The sequence below is a fragment of the Oncorhynchus masou genome, unplaced genomic scaffold (genome assembly GCF_036934945.1).
Source record: "Oncorhynchus masou masou isolate Uvic2021 unplaced genomic scaffold, UVic_Omas_1.1 unplaced_scaffold_617, whole genome shotgun sequence".
NCBI classification, from domain to species: Eukaryota; Metazoa; Chordata; class Actinopteri; order Salmoniformes; family Salmonidae; genus Oncorhynchus; species Oncorhynchus masou.
Window position 1 is genome coordinate 4,772 of NW_027012598.1, and position 19,905 is coordinate 24,676.

Below are 19,905 nucleotides of genomic sequence, written 5' to 3' on the forward strand. Positions count from 1 at the left end.
TAGTGAGATATACATGGAGGAGGTTTAATATCCTGACCTAGTGAGATATACATGGAGGAGGTTTAATATCCTGACCTAGTGAGATATACATGGAGGAGGTTTACGGGGTGAGAGAGCGTCGAGCTATTGTCAACCAATTTCCAAGCTGATCTGACCCATTGTGATCCTCACAGGACAGGCATAACATAACAGATGTCAACAAGGCAAAGGGTTGTTTTGGCTAATTTGAAGAATCTAAAATATATATTTGATTTCTTTAACACACTTTTTTGGTTACTACATTATTCCAAATGTGTTATTTTATAGTGTTGATGTCTTCACTATTATTCTACAACGGGAAAATAGTTTTTTTGAAATAAAGAAAAACCCTTGAATGAGTAGGTGTGTCCAAACTTTTGACTACAAAATAAAATATGGGGGGTTGGAAATGAATTAAAGCTGATCTACCCCCCCGCCCAAAATATTAACAAATAAATACAATTTACCTGTAGTTTTGACAGCTCTCTCATCTTCACTGTTGACTTCCAGCAGGTCATCAATATCTATCTCTACCTCCGGCATCTCCTCTTCCTGCAACACAAGGCACACACAGTCAGTGATACACACACCAGAAAGTATTACATATGGAGATCAGCGAAAATGGGCTACAGGACGTCGTCACGGCATCTCTGTTCATTCACATTGTGTTCCTTGTCCGTAGCTTCATGCCTGCTCATACCAGAACCCCCACTGCCACCATGGGGTCCTACTCTGTTCAAAACTTTGACATCAGAAAACCGTTTGCCCACCATCTGCCGGGAACAGTTGAAACTGGGATTCATCCGTGAAGGGCACACTTCTCCAGTATGTGCAAAAATTCGTTTGTTGTGTAAACCCAGCTTGTTTTAGCTTGTTGTAGTCAGCCTGTTGCTAGCGAGCATCACTGGTAAACACATGGATGTAATGTTAGCTAGCAAGCTAAGGATGTTGGGTAATGCACTGATAAACACCATGTAGCTTGTCACTTATTTAGGATAGTTTGGCAGATTCCTGATGAAGTTGTAGACATGTTCCCATCAGTCGGTCCGTACTTCAGCATGTTTCCAAGCACCAATCGTTGTAACGTTGGGTCAGCTAAATGTGCAGCATCAGATTTATATGTCTGCATTGCATTGTCTTCATTTTGGCAGATTAACTCAAGTTTGTTTCTGAACATTAACTCTTGTTTTGCTCCTTTTATCTTCTCAGGAATGCAGACAACCATCCATACTATTCTGTTCCATAAAGACAGACAACAACCCATACTATTCTGTTCCATAAAGACAGACAACAACCCATACTATTCTGTTCCATAAAGACAGACAACAACCCATACTATTCTGTTCCATAAAGACAGACAACAACCCATACTATTCTGTTCCATAAAGACAGACAACAACCCATACTATTCTGTTCCATAAAGACAGACAACAACCCATACTATTCTGTTCCATAAAGAAGACAGACAACAACCCATACTATTATGTTCCATAAAGACAGACAACAACCCATACTATTCTGTTCCATAAAGACAGATAACAACCCATACTATTCTGTTCCATAAAGAAGACAGACAACAACCCTTACTATTCTGTTCCATAAAGACAGACAGACAACAACCCATACTATTCTGTTCCATAAAGACAGACAGACAACAACCCATACTATTCTGTTCCATAAAGACAGACAACAACCCATACTATTCTGTTCCATAAAGACAGACAACAACCCATACTATTCTGTTCCATAAAGAAGACAGACAACAACCCATACTATTCTGTTCCATAAAGACAGACAACAACCCATACTATTCTGTTCCATAAAGAAGACAGACAACAACCCATACTATTCTGTTCCATAAAGACAGACAACAACCCATACTATTCTGTTCCATAAAGACAGACAACAACCCATACTATTCTGTTCCATATAAAGACAGATAACAACCCATACTATTCTGTTCCATAAAGAAGACAGACAATTCTGTTCCAACCCATACTATTCTGTTCCATAAAGAATTCTGACAGACAACAACCCATACTATTCTGTTCCATAAAGAAGACAGACAACAACCCATACAATTCTGTTCCATAAAGACAGACAACAACCCATACTATTCTGTTCCATAAAGAAGACAGACAACAACCCATACTATTCTGTTCCATAAAGACAGACAACAACCCATACTATTCTGTTCCATAAAGACAGACAACAACCCATACTATTCTGTTCCATAAAGACAGATAACAACCCATACTATTCTGTTCCATAAAGAAGACAGACAACAACCCATACTATTCTGTTCCATAAAGACAGACAACAACCCATACTATTCTGTTCCATAAAGAAGACAGACAACAACCCATACTATTCTGTTCCATAAAGACAGACAACAACCCATACTATTCTGTTCCATAAAGAAGACAGACAACAACCCATACTATTCTGTTCCATAAAGACAGACAACAACCCATACTATTCTGTTCCATAAAGAAGACAGACAACAACCCATACTATTCTGTTCCATAAATTCTGTTCCATAAAGACAGACAACAACCCATACTATTCTGTTCCATAAAGACAGACAACAACCCATACTATAAAGACAGACAACAACCCATCTGTTCTGTTCCATAAAGAAGACAGACAACAACCCATACTATTCTGTTCCATAAAGACAGACAACAACCCATACTATTCTGTTCCATAAAGAAGACAGACAACAACCCATACTATTCTGTTCCATAAAGAAGACAGACAACAACCCATACTATTCTGTTCCATAAAGACAGACAACAACCCATACTATTCTGTTCCATAAAAAGAAGACAACAACCCATACTATTCTGTTCCATAAAGACAGACAAACCCATACTATTCTGTTCCATAAAGAAGACAGACAACAACCCATACTATTATGTTCCATAAAGACAGACAACAACCCATACTATTCTGTTCCATAAAGACATTCTGATAACAACCCATACTATTCTGTTCCATAAAGAAGACAGACAACAACCCATACTATTCTGTTCCATAAAGACAGATTCTGTTCCATAAAGACAGATAACAACCCATACTATTCTGTTCCATAAAGAAGACAGACAACAACCCATACTATTCTGTTTAAAGAAGACAGACAACAACCCATACTATTCTGTTCCATAAAGAAGACAGACAACAACCCATACTATTCTGTTCCATAAAGACAGATACTATTCTGTTCCATAAAAGAAGACAGACAACAACCCATACTATTCTGTTCCATAAAGACAGACAACAACCCATACTATTCTGTTCCATAAAGAAGACAGACAACAACCCATACTATTCTGTTCCATAAAGAAGACAGACAACAACCCATACTATTCTGTTCCATAAAGACAGACAACAACCCATACTATTCTGTTCCATAAAGAAGACAGACAACAACCCATACTATTCTGTTCCATAAAGAAGACAGACAACAACCCATACTAATCTGTTCCATAAAGAAGACAGACAACAACCCATACTATTCTGTTCCATAAAGAAGACAGACAACAACCCATACTATTCTGTTCCATAAAGACAGACAACAACCCATACTATTCTGTTCCATAAAGAAGACAGACAACAACCCATACTATTCTGTTCCATAAAGACAGACAACAACCCATACTATTCTGTTCCATAAAGAAGACAGACAACAACCCATACTATTCTGTTCCATAAAGAAGACAGACAACAACCCATACTATTCTGTTCCATAAAGACAGACAACAACCCATACTATTATGTTCCATAAAGAAGACAGACAACAACCCACACTATTCTGTTTCCATAAAGAAGACAGACAACAACCCATACTATTCTGTTCCATAAAGACAGACAACAACCCAAACTATTCTGTTCCATAAAGACAGATAACAACCCATACTATTCTGTTCCATAAAGAAGACATACTATTCTGTTCCCATAAAGACAACAACCCATACTATTCTGTTCCATAAAGACAGACAACAACCCATACTATTCTGTTCCATAAAGAAGACAGACAACAACCCATACTATTCTGTTCCATAAAGACAGACAACAACCCATACTATTCTGTTCCATAAAGAAGACAGACAACAACCATACTATTCTGTTCCATAAAGACAGACAACAACCCATACTATTCTGTTCCATAAAAGAAGACAGACAACAACCCATACTATTCTGTTCCATAAAGACAGACAACAACCCATACTATTCTGTTCCATAAAGACAGATAACAACCCTGTTCCATAAAGACAGACAACAATACTATTCTGTTCCATAAAGAAGACAGACAACAACAACTATTCTGTTCCATAAAGACAGACAACAACCCATACTATTCTGTTCCATAAAGAAGACAGACAACAACCCATACTATTCTGTTCCATAAAGAAGACAGACAACAACCCATACTATTCTGTTCCATAAAGACAGACAACAACCCATACTATTCTGTTCCATAAAGAAGACAGACAACAACCCATACTATTCTGTTCCATAAAGACAGACAACAACCCATACTATTCTGTTCCATAAAGACAGACAACAACCCATACTATTCTGTTCCATAAAGACAGATAACTAACCCATACTATTCTGTTCCATAAAGAAGACAGACAACAACCCATACTATTCTGTTCCATAAAGACAGACAACAACCCATACTATTCTGTTCCATAAAGAAGACAGACAACAACCCATACTATTCTGTTCCATAAAGACAGACAACAACCCATACTATTCTGTTCCATAAAGAAGACAGACAACAACCCATACTATTCTGTTCCATAAAGACAGACAACAACCCATACTATTCTGTTCCATAAAGAAGACAGACAACAACCCATACTATTCTGTTCCATAAAGAAGACAGACAACAACCCATACTATTCTGTTCCATAAAGACAGACAACAACCCATACTATTCTGTTCCATAAAGACAGATAACAACCCATACTATTCTGTTCCATAAAGAAGACAGACAACAACCCATACTATTCTGTTCCATAAAAAGACAGACAACAACCCATACTATTCTGTTCCATAAAGAAGACAGACAACAACCCATACTATTCTGTTCCATAAAGTTCCATAAAGACAGACAACAACCCATACTATTCTGTTCCATAAAGACAGACAACAACCCATACTATTCTGTTCCATAAAGACAGACAACAACCCATACTATTCTGAGAAACAACCCATACTATTCTGTTCCATAAAAAGACAGACAACAACCCAAATTCTGAAGACAGACAACAACCCATACTATTCTGTTCCATAAAGAAGACAGACAACAACCCATACTATTCTGTTCCATAAAGACAGACAACAACCCATACTATTCTGTTCCATAAAGAAGACAGACAACAACCCATACTATTCTGTTCCATAAAGACAGACAACAACCCATACTATTCTGTTCCATAAAGAAGACAGACAACAACCCATACTATTCTGTTCCATAAAGACAGACAACAACCCATACTATTCTGTTCCATAAAGACAGACAACAACCCATACTATTCAGACAACAACCCATACTATTCTGTTCCATAAAGAAGACAGACAACAACCCATACTATTCTGTTCCATAAAGACAGACAACAACCCATACTATTCTGTTCCATAAAAAGACAGACAACAACCCATACTATTCTGTTCCATAAAGAAGAAGACAGACAACAACCCATACTATTCTGTTCCATAAAGAAGACAGACAACAACCCATACTATTCTGTTCCATAAAGACAGACAACAACCCAAACTATTCTGTTCCATAAAGACAGACAACAACCCATACTATTCTGTTCCATAAAGAAGACAGACAACAACCCATACTATTCTGTTCCATAAAGACAGACAACAACCCATACTATTCTGTTCCATAAAGAAGACAGACAACAACCCATACTATTCTGTTCCATAAAGACAGACAACAACCCATACTATTCTGTTCCATAAAGAAGACAGACAACAACCCATACTATTCTGTTCCATAAAGACAGACAACAACCCATACTATTCTGTTCCATAAAGAAGACAGACAACAACCCATACTATTCTGTTCCATAAAGAAGACAGTTCCACATAAAGAAGACAGACAACCCATACTATTCTGTTCCATAAAGACAGACAACAACCCATACTATTCTGTTCCATAAAAAGAAGACAGACAACAACCCATACTATTCTGTTCCATAAAGAAGACAGACAACAACCCATACTATTCTGTTCCATAAAGAAGACAGACAACAACCCTTACTATTCTGTTCCATAAAGACAGACAGACAACAACCCATACTATTCTGTTCCATAAAGACAGACAGACAACAACCCATACTATTCTGTTCCATAAAGACAGACAGACAACAACCCATACTATTCTGTTCCATAAAGACAGACAACAACCCATACTATTCTGTTCCATAAAGAAGACAGACAACAACCCATACTATTCTGTTCCATAAAGACAGACAACAACCCATACTATTCTGTTCCATAAAGACAGACAACAACCCATACTATTCTGTTCCATAAAGAAGACAGACAACAACCCATACTATTCTGTTCCATAAAGAAGACAGACAACAACCCATACTATTCTGTTCCATAAAGACAGACAACAACCCATACTATTCTGTTCCATAAAGAAGACAGACAACAACCCATACTATTCTGTTCCATAAAGAAGACAGACAACAACCCATACTATTCTGTTCCATAAAGACAGACAACAACCCATACTATTCTGTTCCATAAAGAAGACAGACAACAACCCATACTATTCTGTTCCATAAAGAAGACAGACAACAACCCATACTATTCTGTTCCATAAAGACAGACAACAACCCATACTATTCTGTTCCATAAAGACAGACAACAACCCATACTATTCTGTTCCATAAAGACAGATAACAACCCATACTATTCTGTTCCATAAAGAAGACAGACAACAACCCATACTATTCTGTTCCATAAAGACAGACAACAACCCATACTATTCTGTTCCATAAAGAAGACAGACAACAACCCATACTATTCTGTTCCATAAAGACAGACAACAACCCATACTATTCTGTTCCATAAAGAAGACAGACAACAACCCATACTATTCTGTTCCATAAAGACAGACAACAACCCATACTATTCTGTTCCATAAAGAAGACAGACAACAACCCATACTATTCTGTTCCATAAAGACAGACAACAACCCATACTATTCTGTTCCATAAAGAAGACAGACAACAACCCATACTATTCTGTTCCATAAAGAAGACAGACAACAACCCATACTATTCTGTTCCATAAAGACAGACAACAACCCATACTATTCTGTTCCATAAAGAAGACAGACAACAACCCATACTATTCTGTTCCATAAAGAAGACAGACAACAACCCATACTATTCTGTTCCATAAAGACAGACAACAACCCATACTATTCTGTTCCATAAAGAAGACAGACAACAACCCATACTATTCTGTTCCATAAAGACAGACAACAACCCATACTATTCTGTTCCATAAAGAAGACAGACAACAACCCATACTATTCTGTTCCATAAAGAAGACAGACAACAACCCATACTATTCTGTTCCATAAAGAAGACAGACAACAACCCATACTATTCTGTTCCATAAAGAAGACAGACAACAACCCATACTATTCTGTTCCATAAAGAAGACAGACAACAACCCATACTATTCTGTTCCATAAAGACAGATAACAACCCATACTATTCTGTTCCATAAAGAAGACAGACAACAACCCATACTATTCTGTTCCATAAAGACAGACAACAACCCATACTATTCTGTTCCATAAAGAAGACAGACAACAACCCATACTATTCTGTTCCATAAAGACAGACAACAACCCATACTATTCTGTTCCATAAAGAAGACAGACAACAACCCATACTATTCTGTTCCATAAAGACAGACAACAACCCATACTATTCTGTTCCATAAAGAAGACAGACAACAACCCATACTATTCTGTTCCATAAAGACAGACAACAACCCATACTATTCTGTTCCATAAAGACAGATAACAACCCTTACTATTCTGTTCCATAAAGAAGACAGACAGATAACAACCCATACTATTCTGTTAAATAAAGAAGTCAGACAGAGTTGGTACCAAGATTGAACTGGGTCATTATTCCTCACTGGCCACCTGGGAATATTTACAAACTATGTTTGCACATAATGATTTCATTGTGTATTACATCATATTCTTAGCTAGGAATATGACTATTAGCATCAGCCATAATTCATCAATGGCACCATACAGGGTTCTATATGGAACACATTTTGGTTCAGTGAAGAGGAACTCTTGGGGTTTTATATTTGGTTCAGTGAAGAGGAACTCTTGGGGTTTTATATTTGGTTCAGTGAAGAGGAACTCTTGGGGTTCTATATTTGGTTCAGTGAAGAGGAACTCTTGGGGTTCTATATTTGGCTCAGTGAAGAGGAACTCTTTGGGTTCTATATTTGGTTCAGTGAAGAGGAACTCTTGGGGTTTTATATTTGGTTCAGTGAAGAGGAACTCTTGGGGTTTTATATTTGGTTCAGTGAAGAGGAACTCTTGGGGTTCTATATTTGGTTCAGTGAAGAGGAACTCTTGGGGTTCTATATTTGGTTCAGTTCAGTGAAGAAGAACCGCTAGGGTATATGAAGCAAGCGATAGAACATTCTTGCAACCAAAACGGGTGCACGTGCACAGTCCTGCAATATGCATGATATAGAACACACAGCAGAATTAGAGAGAGATAAGTGGGTCATGGTGATTATATGAGGTCTGTGGGGCTGAGGACATGATGATGATGATGATGAGGAGTAACAGGAGGAGGAGGAGTGGGTGTCGGGAAATGTCAAAGCTCAGCCCTCTAATCTGCAGCGCAATAAGGTGAGAGAGAAGGAAGATCCCTCCCCCATTGAGAAAGAGAGTGGTAGAGGAAGGAAAAGGTTAAAGAGGAGAACAGAGAGAAGCTCTCCCTCTCCCTCCCTCTCTTCTCATCTCGCTCCTCTCCTTCTCCCTCTCCACTCCTCTCCTCTGCCTCCTCTCCCTCTCCCTCCCCTCCCTCTATATTCCCTAAATACATCCTGTAGCTGTAGAGCTCCTTAGATGGAGGAAGGGACACGGTGAGCTGTGGAATGAAGAACCAGCTAAGTGAATCACACTGAACAGGCTTAAAAAAAACAGTGAAGGGATACAGTGAATTGTGGAATGAAGACACAGCTAACAGCTAAGAACAGAAAGAAGGCTGTGTGTCTTTAAAATAATGGTGTTAATGTTTAAAACCCATAAAATAATGATGTTAATGTTTATAACCCATTCAGAAGTCTTAAACAAGCTGCATATTGACTGGCTGGCCTGACTGGCAGGTCTCTCTCTAGTGATGTCTCTATAAAGGGTCCTAGCTGGCCTGACAATACACATTCTCTCTAGTGATGTCTCTATAAAGGGTCCTAGCTGGCCTGACAATACACATTCTCTCTAGTGATGTCTCTATAAAGGGTTGTATCTTCCTGGTCTCTGGGGAGGAATAGGAAAATTTGAGGAGAGAGGAGAGAGAGAAAGGGAGAGAGAGAGAACGCGAGACAGAGAGGGAGGGTGAGAGAGGGCGAGAGAGAGAGAAGGGTCTAAACAACCTCTGACCTTTTCTCCTTGTTTTAAGTCAGATATCTGGCACTGGGCTGTGTGTTGTAATGCACACACTTATCGGTGTATGTTGTGAATCTATTCCAGTCAGCATCTAGCAGTATCATCCATCTATAATTGGGGACAGATTAGCGGCTTTCCGCTTCACAAAATGAGCACTCGACAGTCGACCGGGGAAAGCTTGAGCAAATTTGACGAGCCGACTTGTTGGAAAGGTGTGCATCCTGTGACGATGCCATGTTGAAAGTCACGGAGCTCTTCAGTACGGGTCATTCTACTGCCAACGTTTGTCTATGGAGATCGCATGGCGGTGCGCTTGATTTTTATGCACACGTCAGCAACGAAATAGCCGAATCCACTAATTTGAAGGGGTGTCCACATACTTTGGGCAAAGTAGTGTATCTAGGCGTGAATCCAAGTTTATGATGGTTTTTAGGTTAATATTTGTGCATAAAAAAAGTGTTTTGACCGCCATTTTCCCCCTTAATTTTACCGACACAAAAAGATCCCACCAATGTTGAATGAACAAATTATCTGTCAACATTTAGAAAAATTGTACCAGAAACGTCCTGTTTCCATCACAGCTGTCATTACTATTTTTATACGGTATGATGTGAAAATGAAAACTGGAAACGTGGTTTGTTTTCTACAGCGGCTAGTAAATAAATCACACAGAGGAAGACGAGGAGAAAAAAATACCTATAAAACCCTTCCCCCCTCAGCTCAGGAGAAAAACCCTTTACTTAGCTACGGGGGTAAAGGGGGGATTTAAAAAAAAAAAATCAGGGTCAGTTGTTTAAACAGCCGTTATCATTTATGGTGTTTCGATGAGCTCGTTCCCCTCAGGCCTGACCTGTCAGTCAGTCAGTCTGAGGAGCCTGCAGGGCCTAATGATCAATGACAATCTGTTCAATGATGGACGGACATATGATGGCTGGTCGTCTACATGTGTTTGCTGGTTAGTCTGACCTAGAACTCCGGGTAATCATTAGTGCATTACTAATAATGTGTTAATATGTGGCCTGTCTGTCCATGGTAATAATGTAGCCTGTCTGTCCTTGGTAATAATGTAGCCTGTCTGTCCTTGGTAATAATGTAGCCTGTCTGTCCTTGGTAATAATGTAGCCTGTCTGTCCTTGGTAATAATGTAGCCTGTCTGTCCTTGGTAATAATGTAGCCTGTCTGTCCATGGTAATAATGTAGCCTGTCTGTCCATGGTAATAATGTAGCCTGTCTGTCCTTGGTAATAATGTAGCCTGTCTGTCCATGGTAATAATGTAGCCTGTCTGTCCTTGGTAATAATGTAGCCTGTCTGTCCATGCTAATAATGTAGCCTATGTCCATGGTAATAATGTAGCCTGTCTGTCCATGGTAATAATGTAGCCTGTCTGTCCATGGTAATAATGTAGCCTGTCTGTCCATGGTAATAATGTAGCCTGTCTGTCCTTGGTAATAATGTAGCCTGTCTGTCCTTGGTAATAATGTAGCCTGTCTGTCCTTGGTAATAATGTAGCCTGTCTGTCAATGGTAATAATGTAGCCTGTCTGTCCATGGTAATAATGTAGCCTGTCTGTCCTTGGTAATAATGTAGCCTGTCTGTCCTTGGTAATAATGTAGCCTGTCTGTCCATGGTAATAATGTAGCCTGTCTGTCCATGGTAATAATGTAGCCTGTCTGTCCTTGGTAATAATGTAGCCTGTCTGTCCATGGTAATATTGTAGCCTATGTCCATGGTAATAATGTAGCCTGTCTGTCCATGGTAATAATGTAGCCTGTCTGTCCATGGTAATAATGTAGCCTGTCTGTCCATGGTAATAATGTAGCCTGTCTGTCCATGGTAATAATGTAGCCTATGTCCATGGTAATAATGTAGCCTGTCTGTCCATGGTAATAATGTAGCCTGTCTGTCCATGGTAATAATGTAGCCTATGTCCATGGTAATAATGTAGCCTGTCTGTCCATGGTAATAATGTAGCCTGATGGTCCTTGGTAATAATGTAGCCTGTCTGTCCATGGTAATAATGTAGCCTATGTCCATAGTAATAATGTAGCCTGTCTGTCCATGATAATAATGTAGCCTGTCTGTCCATGGTAATAATGTAGCCTGTCTGTCCATGGTAATAATGTAGCCTGTCTGTCCATGGTAATAATGTAGCCTGTCTGTCCATGGTAATAATGTAGACTGTCTGTACTTGGTAATAATGTAGCCTGTCTGTACTTGGTAATAATGTAGCCTGTCTGTCCATGGTAATAATGTAGCCTGTCAGTCATTGGTAATAATGTAGCCTATGTCCATAGTAATAATGTAGCCCGTCTGTCCATGGTAATAATGTAGCCTGTCTGTCCATGATAATAATGTAGCCTGTCTGTCCATAGTAATAATGTAGCATGTCTGTCCATTGTAATAATGTAGCCTGTCTGTCCATGGTAATAATGTAGCCTGTCTGTCCATTGTAATAATGTAGCCTGTCTGTCCATGGTAATAATGCAGCATGTCTGTCCATGGTAATAATGTAGCCTGTCTGTCCATGGTAATAATGTAGCCTGTCTGTCCATGGTAATAATGTAGCATGTCTGTCCATGGTAATAACGTAGCCTGTCTGTCCATGATAATAATGTAGCCTGTCTGTCCATATTAATAATGTAGCCTGTCTGTCCATGGTAATAATGTAGCCTGTCTGTCCATGGTAATAATGTAGCCTGTCTGTACTTGGTAATAATGTAGCCTGTCTGTACTTGGTAATAATGTAGCCTGTCTGTCCATGGTAATAATGTAGCCTGTCAGTCATTGGTAATAATGTAGCCTATGTCCATAGTAATAATGTAGCCCGTCTGTCCATGGTAATAATGTAGCCTGTCTGTCCATGATAATAATGTAGCCTGTCTGTCCATAGTAATAATGTAGCATGTCTGTCCATGGTAATAATGTAGCCTGATGGTCCTTGGTAATAATGTAGCCTGTCTGTCCATGGTAATAATGTAGCCTATGTCCATAGTAATAATGTAGCCTGTCTGTCCATGATAATAATGTAGCCTGTCTGTCCATGGTAATAATGTAGCCTGTCTGTCCATGGTAATAATGTAGCCTGTCTGTCCATGGTAATAATGTAGCCTGTCTGTCCATGGTAATAATGTAGCCTGTCTGTACTTGGTAATAATGTAGCCTGTCTGTACTTGGTAATAATGTAGCCTGTCTGTCCATGGTAATAATGTAGCCTGTCAGTCATTGGTAATAATGTAGCCTATGTCCATAGTAATAATGTAGCCCGTCTGTCCATGGTAATAATGTAGCCTGTCTGTCCATGATAATAATGTAGCCTGTCTGTCCATAGTAATAATGTAGCATGTCTGTCCATTGTAATAATGTAGCCTGTCTGTCCATGGTAATAATGTAGCCTGTCTGTCCATTGTAATAATGTAGCCTGTCTGTCCATGGTAATAATGCAGCATGTCTGTCCATGGTAATAATGTAGCCTGTCTGTCCATGGTAATAATGTAGCCTGTCTGTCCATGGTAATAATGTAGCATGTCTGTCCATGGTAATAACGTAGCCTGTCTGTCCATGATAATAATGTAGCCTGTCTGTCCATAGTAATAATGTAGCATGTCTGTCCATTGTAATAATGTAGCCTGTCTGTCCATGGTAATAATGTAGCCTGTCTGTCCATTGTAATAATGTAGCCTGTCTGTCCATGGTAATAATGCAGCATGTCTGTCCATGGTAATAATGTAGCCTGTCTGTCCATGGTAATAATGTAGCCTGTCTGTCCATGATAATAATGTAGCCTGTCTGTCCATGGTAATAATGTAGCATGTCTGTCCATGGTAATAATGTAGCCTGTCTGTCCTTGGTAATAATGTAGCCTGTCTGTCCATGGTAATAATGTAGCCTGTCTGTCCATGGTAATAATGTAGCCTGTCTGTCCATGGTAATAATGTAGCATGTCTGTCCATGGTAATAATGTAGCCTATGTCCATGGTAATAATGTAGCCTGTCTGTCCATGGTAATAATGTAGCCTGTCTGTCCATGGTAATAATGTAGCATGTCTGTCCATGGTAATAATGTAGCCTATGTCCATGGTAATAATGTAGCCTGTCTGTCCATGGTAATAATGTAGCCTGTCTGTCCATGGTAATAATGTAGCCTATGTCTGTCCATGGTAATAATGTAGCCTACGTCCATGGTAATAATGTAGCCTGTCTGTCCATGGTAATAATGTAGCCTATGTCCATGGTAATAATGTAGACTGTCTGTCCATGGTAATAATGTAGCCTGTCTGTCCATGGTAATAATGTAGCCTGTCTGTCCATGGTAATAATGTAGCCTATGTCCATGGTAATAATGTAGCCTGTCTGTCCATGGTAATAATGTAGCCTGTCTGTCCATGGTAATAATGTAGCCTGTCTGTCCATGGTAATAATGTAGCCTGTCTGTCCATGGTAATAATGTAGCCTGTCTGTCCATGGTAATAATGTAGTCATGTCTGTCCATGGTAATAATGTAGCATGTCTGTCCATGGTAATAATGTAGCCTGTCTGTCCATGGTAATAATGTAGCCTGTCTGTCCATGGTAATAATGTAGCCTATGTCCATAGTAATAATGTAGCCTATGTCCATAGTAATAATGTAGCCCGTCTGTCCATGGTAATAATGTAGCCCGTCTGTCCATGGTAATAATGTAGCCTATGTCCATGGTAATAATGTAGCCCGTCTGCCCATGGTAATAATGTAGCCCGTCTGTCCATGGTAATAATGTAGCCTGTCTGTCCATAGTAATAATGTAGCATGTCTGTCCATTGTAATAATGTAGCCTGTCTGTCCATGGTAATAATGTAGCCTGTCTGTCCATTGTAATAATGTAGCCTGTCTGTCCATGGTAATAATGCAGCCTGTCTGTCCATGGTAATAATGTAGCCTGTCTGTCCATGATAATAATGTAGCCTGTCTGTCCATGGTAATAATGTAGCCTGTCTGTCCATGGTAATAATGTAGCCTATGTCTATGGTAATAATGTAGCATGTCTGTCCATTGTAATAATGTAGCCTGTCTGTCCATGGTAATAATGTAGCCTGTCTGTCCATTGTAATAATGTAGCCTGTCTGTCCATGGTAATAATGCAGCCTGTCTGTCCATGGTAATAATGTAGCCTGTCTGTCCATGGTAATAATGTAGCCTGTCTGTCCATGGTAATAATGTAGCCTGTCTGTCCATGGTAATAATGTAGCCTATCTGTCCATGGTAATAATGTATCATGTCTGTCCATGGTAATAATGTAGCCTATGTCCATGGTAATAATGTAGCCTGTCTGTCCATGGTAATAATGTAGCCTATGTCCATGGTAATAATGTAGCCTATGTCTGTCCATGGTAATAATGTAGCCTACGTCCATGGTAATAATGTAGCATGTCTGTCCATGGTAATAATGTAGCCTATGTCCATGGTAATAATGTAGCCTATGTCCATGGTAATAATGTAGCCTATGTCCATGGTAATAATGTAGCCTATGTCCATGGTAATAATGTAGCCTGTCTGTCCATGGTAATAATGTAGCCTATGTCCATGGTAATAATGTAGCCTGTCTGTCCATGGTAATAATGTAGCCTTTCTGTCCATGGTAATAATGTTGCCTTTCTGTCCATGGTAATAATGTAGCCTGTCTGTCCATGGTAATAATGTAGCATATGTCCATGGTAATAATGTAGCCTGTCTGTCCATGGTAATAATGTAGCCTGTCTGTCCATGGTAATAATGTAGCCTGTCTGTCCATGGTAATAATGTAGCCTGTCTGTCCATGGTAATAATGTAGCCTGTCTGTCCATGGTAATAATGTAGCATCTGTCCATGGTAATAATGTAGCCTGTCTGTCCATGGTAATAATGTAGCCTGTCTGTCCATGGTAATAATGTAGCCTGTCTGTCCATGGTAATAATGTAGCCTGTCTGTCCATGGTAATAATGTAGCCTGTCTGTCCATGGTAATAATGTGGCCTGTCTGTCCATGGTAATAATGTGGCCTGTCTGTCCATGGTAATAATGTAGCCTGTCTGTCCATGGTAATAATGTAGCCTGTCTGTCCATGGTAATAATGTAGCCTGTCTGTCCATGGTAATAATGTAGCCTGTCTGTCCATGGTAATAATGTAGCCTGTCTGTCCATGATAATAATGTAGCCTGTCTGTCCATGGTAATAATGTAGCCTGTCTGTCCATGGTAATAATGTAGCCTGTCTGTCCATTGTAATAATGTAGCCTGTCTGTCCATGGTAATAATGTAGCCTGTCTGTCCATGGTAATAATGTAGCCTGTCTGTCCATGGTAATAATGTAGCCTGTCTGTCCATGGTAATAATGTAGCCTATGTCCATGGTAATAATGTAGCCTATGTCCATGGTAATAATGTAGCCTATGTCCATGGTAATAATGTAGCCTATGTCCATAGTAATAATTTAGCCTATACTGTGATACCACTGACAGATACTGACAGATGGAACCATGGGAATACGCAGGTCTCTTGGCTTAGTGAAGACCAATAATATAATAACAATGTCTTCTGAGACTTCGTTGGACAACATGGCTGTTGTCCAGTGTTACTTTAATTCAAGGTCGCCTTTGAGGTCAAATGAAACCAGAATTGACTTCTGTACATTCATTCTATAAAAAGGTCAACAGACCAGACCTGTTCAATCAATCACAGAGACATATCACATACATTAACAAAACACTCCAACCAGGACCGAATGAAGCACAGACCAGACCTGTTCAATCGATCACAGAGACAGATCACATACATTAACACAACACTCCAACCAGGACCGAATGAAGCACAGATCAGACCTGTTCAATCGATCACAGAGACAGATCACATACATTAACAAAACACTCCAACCAGGACCGAATGAAGCACAGACCAGACCAGGAAATCGAGCTCCCAATCAAATATATTTTATAAAGCATCAACAGTGGCTAGGAAACCTCCCTAGAAAGACAGGAACCGGGAGGAACTGGGGCTGGGATGGGACCAGAATTGTGACAAAATTAAAACACGAAGCAGACCAAACTCTAAAATCCTGCTGTGTGTTATAATATAATGTGCTACAGCTTGGAAAATACATACATGAGACTCTGGATAACAACATAATGTTTGTTTTCAACATCAGGGCTGTTTTCCTAAAGAAGTTACATCCACTTCGTGTTTTGTTTCCTTGCCACGATACTAACAAATATCGTCATACTGGTAGCGTCTCAGCCCCAGAGGAACCAGGCTCTGAGGGGTGACCTGTCCTCTACTGGCTGTACTGGGTAGAGAGGAACCAGGCTCTGAGGGGTAACCAGTCCACTACTGGCTGTACTGGGTAGAGAGGAACCAGGCTCTGAGGGGTGACCAGTCCTCTACTGGCTGTACTGGGTAGAGAGGAACGAGGCTCTGAGGGGTGACCAGTCCTCTGCTGGCTGTACCAGTAGAGATTATAGAAGGCATTGCCATTTAGGCCAGATCGTTCTTCAAGATGGTCAAACATAGATAACCAGTAGGGTCAAATTACAGCAGTTCAACACTTCAGGAGTAAATGTCAGTTGGCTTTTCCCAAACCTTCAAGGACATAGTGGATTCAGTGTTCAATCAACAGACTGTAGCCACAGTAGAGGACAGTCTTCACAGTACTGTATAACATATTGACCAACGCATCAGCTTCATGTTAATGAATGATCTGTTCTCCGTTTGTCTAACATTGAGCTTCACATGATAGTGTGGATCTGGTTCGAACAGAGGAAGGGGAAGAGAGGGGGAGGAGACAAGGTCATAGGAGACACAGACAGAGAGAGATAGAAGCTAGGACTTATAGTCAAGCTCTGAAAACCAGACTGTATAATATGTATAAGCTGGAAGTAGAAGCCTAAGTGTTGTTGTTCATTAGGTTACTGTAATTAGGGGAGAGGTGGTAGGGTGAGGGGAACATAATAAAATGAACATTTAAAAAAAATACCAAACCCTAACCACACTGCTAACCTCATGCCTAACCCAAACCACACTGCTAACCTCATGCCTATCCCTAACCACACTGCTAACCGTAATGCATAACCCTACCGATAATGTTGCTGCTACCCTCTCTTACGACCGAAAAGAGCTTCTGGATATCAGAACAGTGATTACTCACCTCGAACTGGACAAATATTTTCCTTTAATAAGTCCGATGAGAAGGATATACTGCTATCCGAAGAACAGGCCCAAATCCCCATCATTCGCGTGGAGAAAAGACAGAAGTACAGGGGCAGAGATCAGGGTGCATCGTCGGCGAGTGGGTAACCCGCCTCTACTAGCCGTTATATCGGACAGCATGCAATCACTGGAGAATAAACTGGATGATCTCCGTTCGAGACTATCCTACCAACGGGATATTAAAAACTGTAATATCTTATTTCTCACCTAGTAGTGGCTGAACGACGACACGGATTGGCTAGGTCTTCTGTGTATCATAAGGCCACTCAATGACGCTGTATAAGGTCCTCCTATTGGCTGGGGACTTTAATGCAGGCAAACTTTAATCTATTTTACCTAACTTCTACCAGCATGTCACGTGCAAACAGAGGGGAAAAATCTAGACCCCCTTTACTCCACACACAGAGACACATCCCCCACTCTCCATTTGGCAAATCTGACCATAAATCTATCCTCCTCTGTGACGTAGAAGTCCGTCACTGGCCGCGGGCAGCATTTGGTTCTTTAACGCACACACATATTCATCACTCCTCCCTGCGCCATAATAAGATAAGTTAACAATGTGGGTCGACACACAAATTAACTTCTGTCTTGGTGCATACATTTCACACTTGTCAATGTTCATATTTGAGAGATACAATAATTATTATACTTATCAATGTTGTGGATGAGCGCATTGTTTGTTTGTTCTGTTCCTCTCTCGCCATCTCTGTAGCTTCCGGGTATGCTGGAAAGGACCCGAGCTAAGGGAATTGGGTTGGCTTTATAGTGCCTGTCCCAAATGGCTCATTAATGCATATGGGCATATTGAAAGATATTGTCAGTAGTGATGTAATGTTGTAAATGTTATGTTGTGATATTGTTTAAAACCGTGTTGCAATGTATATCCTTTAGTATGTTTAGTTCATGGAAAATGTAGGTTTGTATTGTTAATTGATTAATTAATTAGGGTTAATTGTTCTGAGGGGAGGGGCTAGCCCTACAAAAGGAGCCTCTCTTTCAATCATGGAGAGGCAGTTTTGGATTAAGCTGTGGATGGGGCAGCATTGTTTTTAAGCTGTCCCATAAGGTAGACGTTGATGGCAGTACTGTTGTTTTTTGTTCCGGAATCACTTGTAAATAAACACCTTTGCACAGAAGAACTTTTGCGGTTCCGCCATCTTTTTTATTTTGATAGAGGTTAGGTTATCCAGTTTAGCCTTCTGGCCTACTCTACGTGACATCCTCATTCTTGCTTACAAGAAAAAACTAAAGCAGGAAGTACCAGTGGCTCGCTCAATTCGGAAGAGGTCAGATGACGTGGATGCTACGCTACAGGACTGTTTTGCACAGACTAGAATATGTTCCGAGATTCATCCAATGGCGTTGAGGAGTACACCACCTCAGTCACTGGCTTCATCAATAAGAACATCGACGCCGTCATCCCCACAGTGACCGTATTTACATATCCCAAACAGAAGGATTACAGGCAACATCCGCACTGAGCAAAAGGCTAGAGGAGCGGGACACTAAATCCCACTCTGCCTCTCCCACTCCCACCTCAATTACCTCGACTAACCAGATCTGTACCGACACCCCTGTATATAGGCTCCACATTGACTCTGTACCGGTACCCCCTGTATATAGGCTCCACATTGACTCTGTACTGGTACCCCCTGTATATAGGCTCCACATTGACTCTGTACCGGTACCCCTGTATATAGCCTCGTTATTGCTATTTGTGTTAATTTTTTACTTTAGTTTAGTTTATTTAGTAAATCATAATTGGTTAATAAGGGCTTGTAAGTAAGCATTTCACTGTAAATTTGATTTAATTTGTTTGACATTAGAGAAGCTTCCATTTAAGAAAACCCTCTGAGTAAAGTTAGTGTGGGAGAGGTGGGAAAATGATTGTTATCCATCAATAATGACAAAACTCCTGGCCTTGACAACTTGATGGAAAGCTACTGAGGATGGTAGCTGACTCTATAGCCACTCCTACTG

At 40.1% G+C, this 19,905-nt stretch overlaps 1 protein-coding gene across 1 annotated transcript in view; it reads right to left on the reverse strand.

Annotated features, from left to right (window-relative positions):
* Positions 1-485: 485 nt before the first annotated feature.
* Positions 486-19,905, reverse strand: part of LOC135536429 (protein phosphatase 1 regulatory subunit 14B-like) — a gene marked incomplete at its 3' end in the record, with an annotated part of 34,391 nt that continues 14,971 nt past the window's right edge. The window contains exon 2 of the mRNA XM_064962766.1: positions 486-570. Coding sequence (XP_064818838.1) covers positions 486-570 — 85 coding nt within the window. The remainder of the gene's footprint in view (positions 571-19,905) is intronic.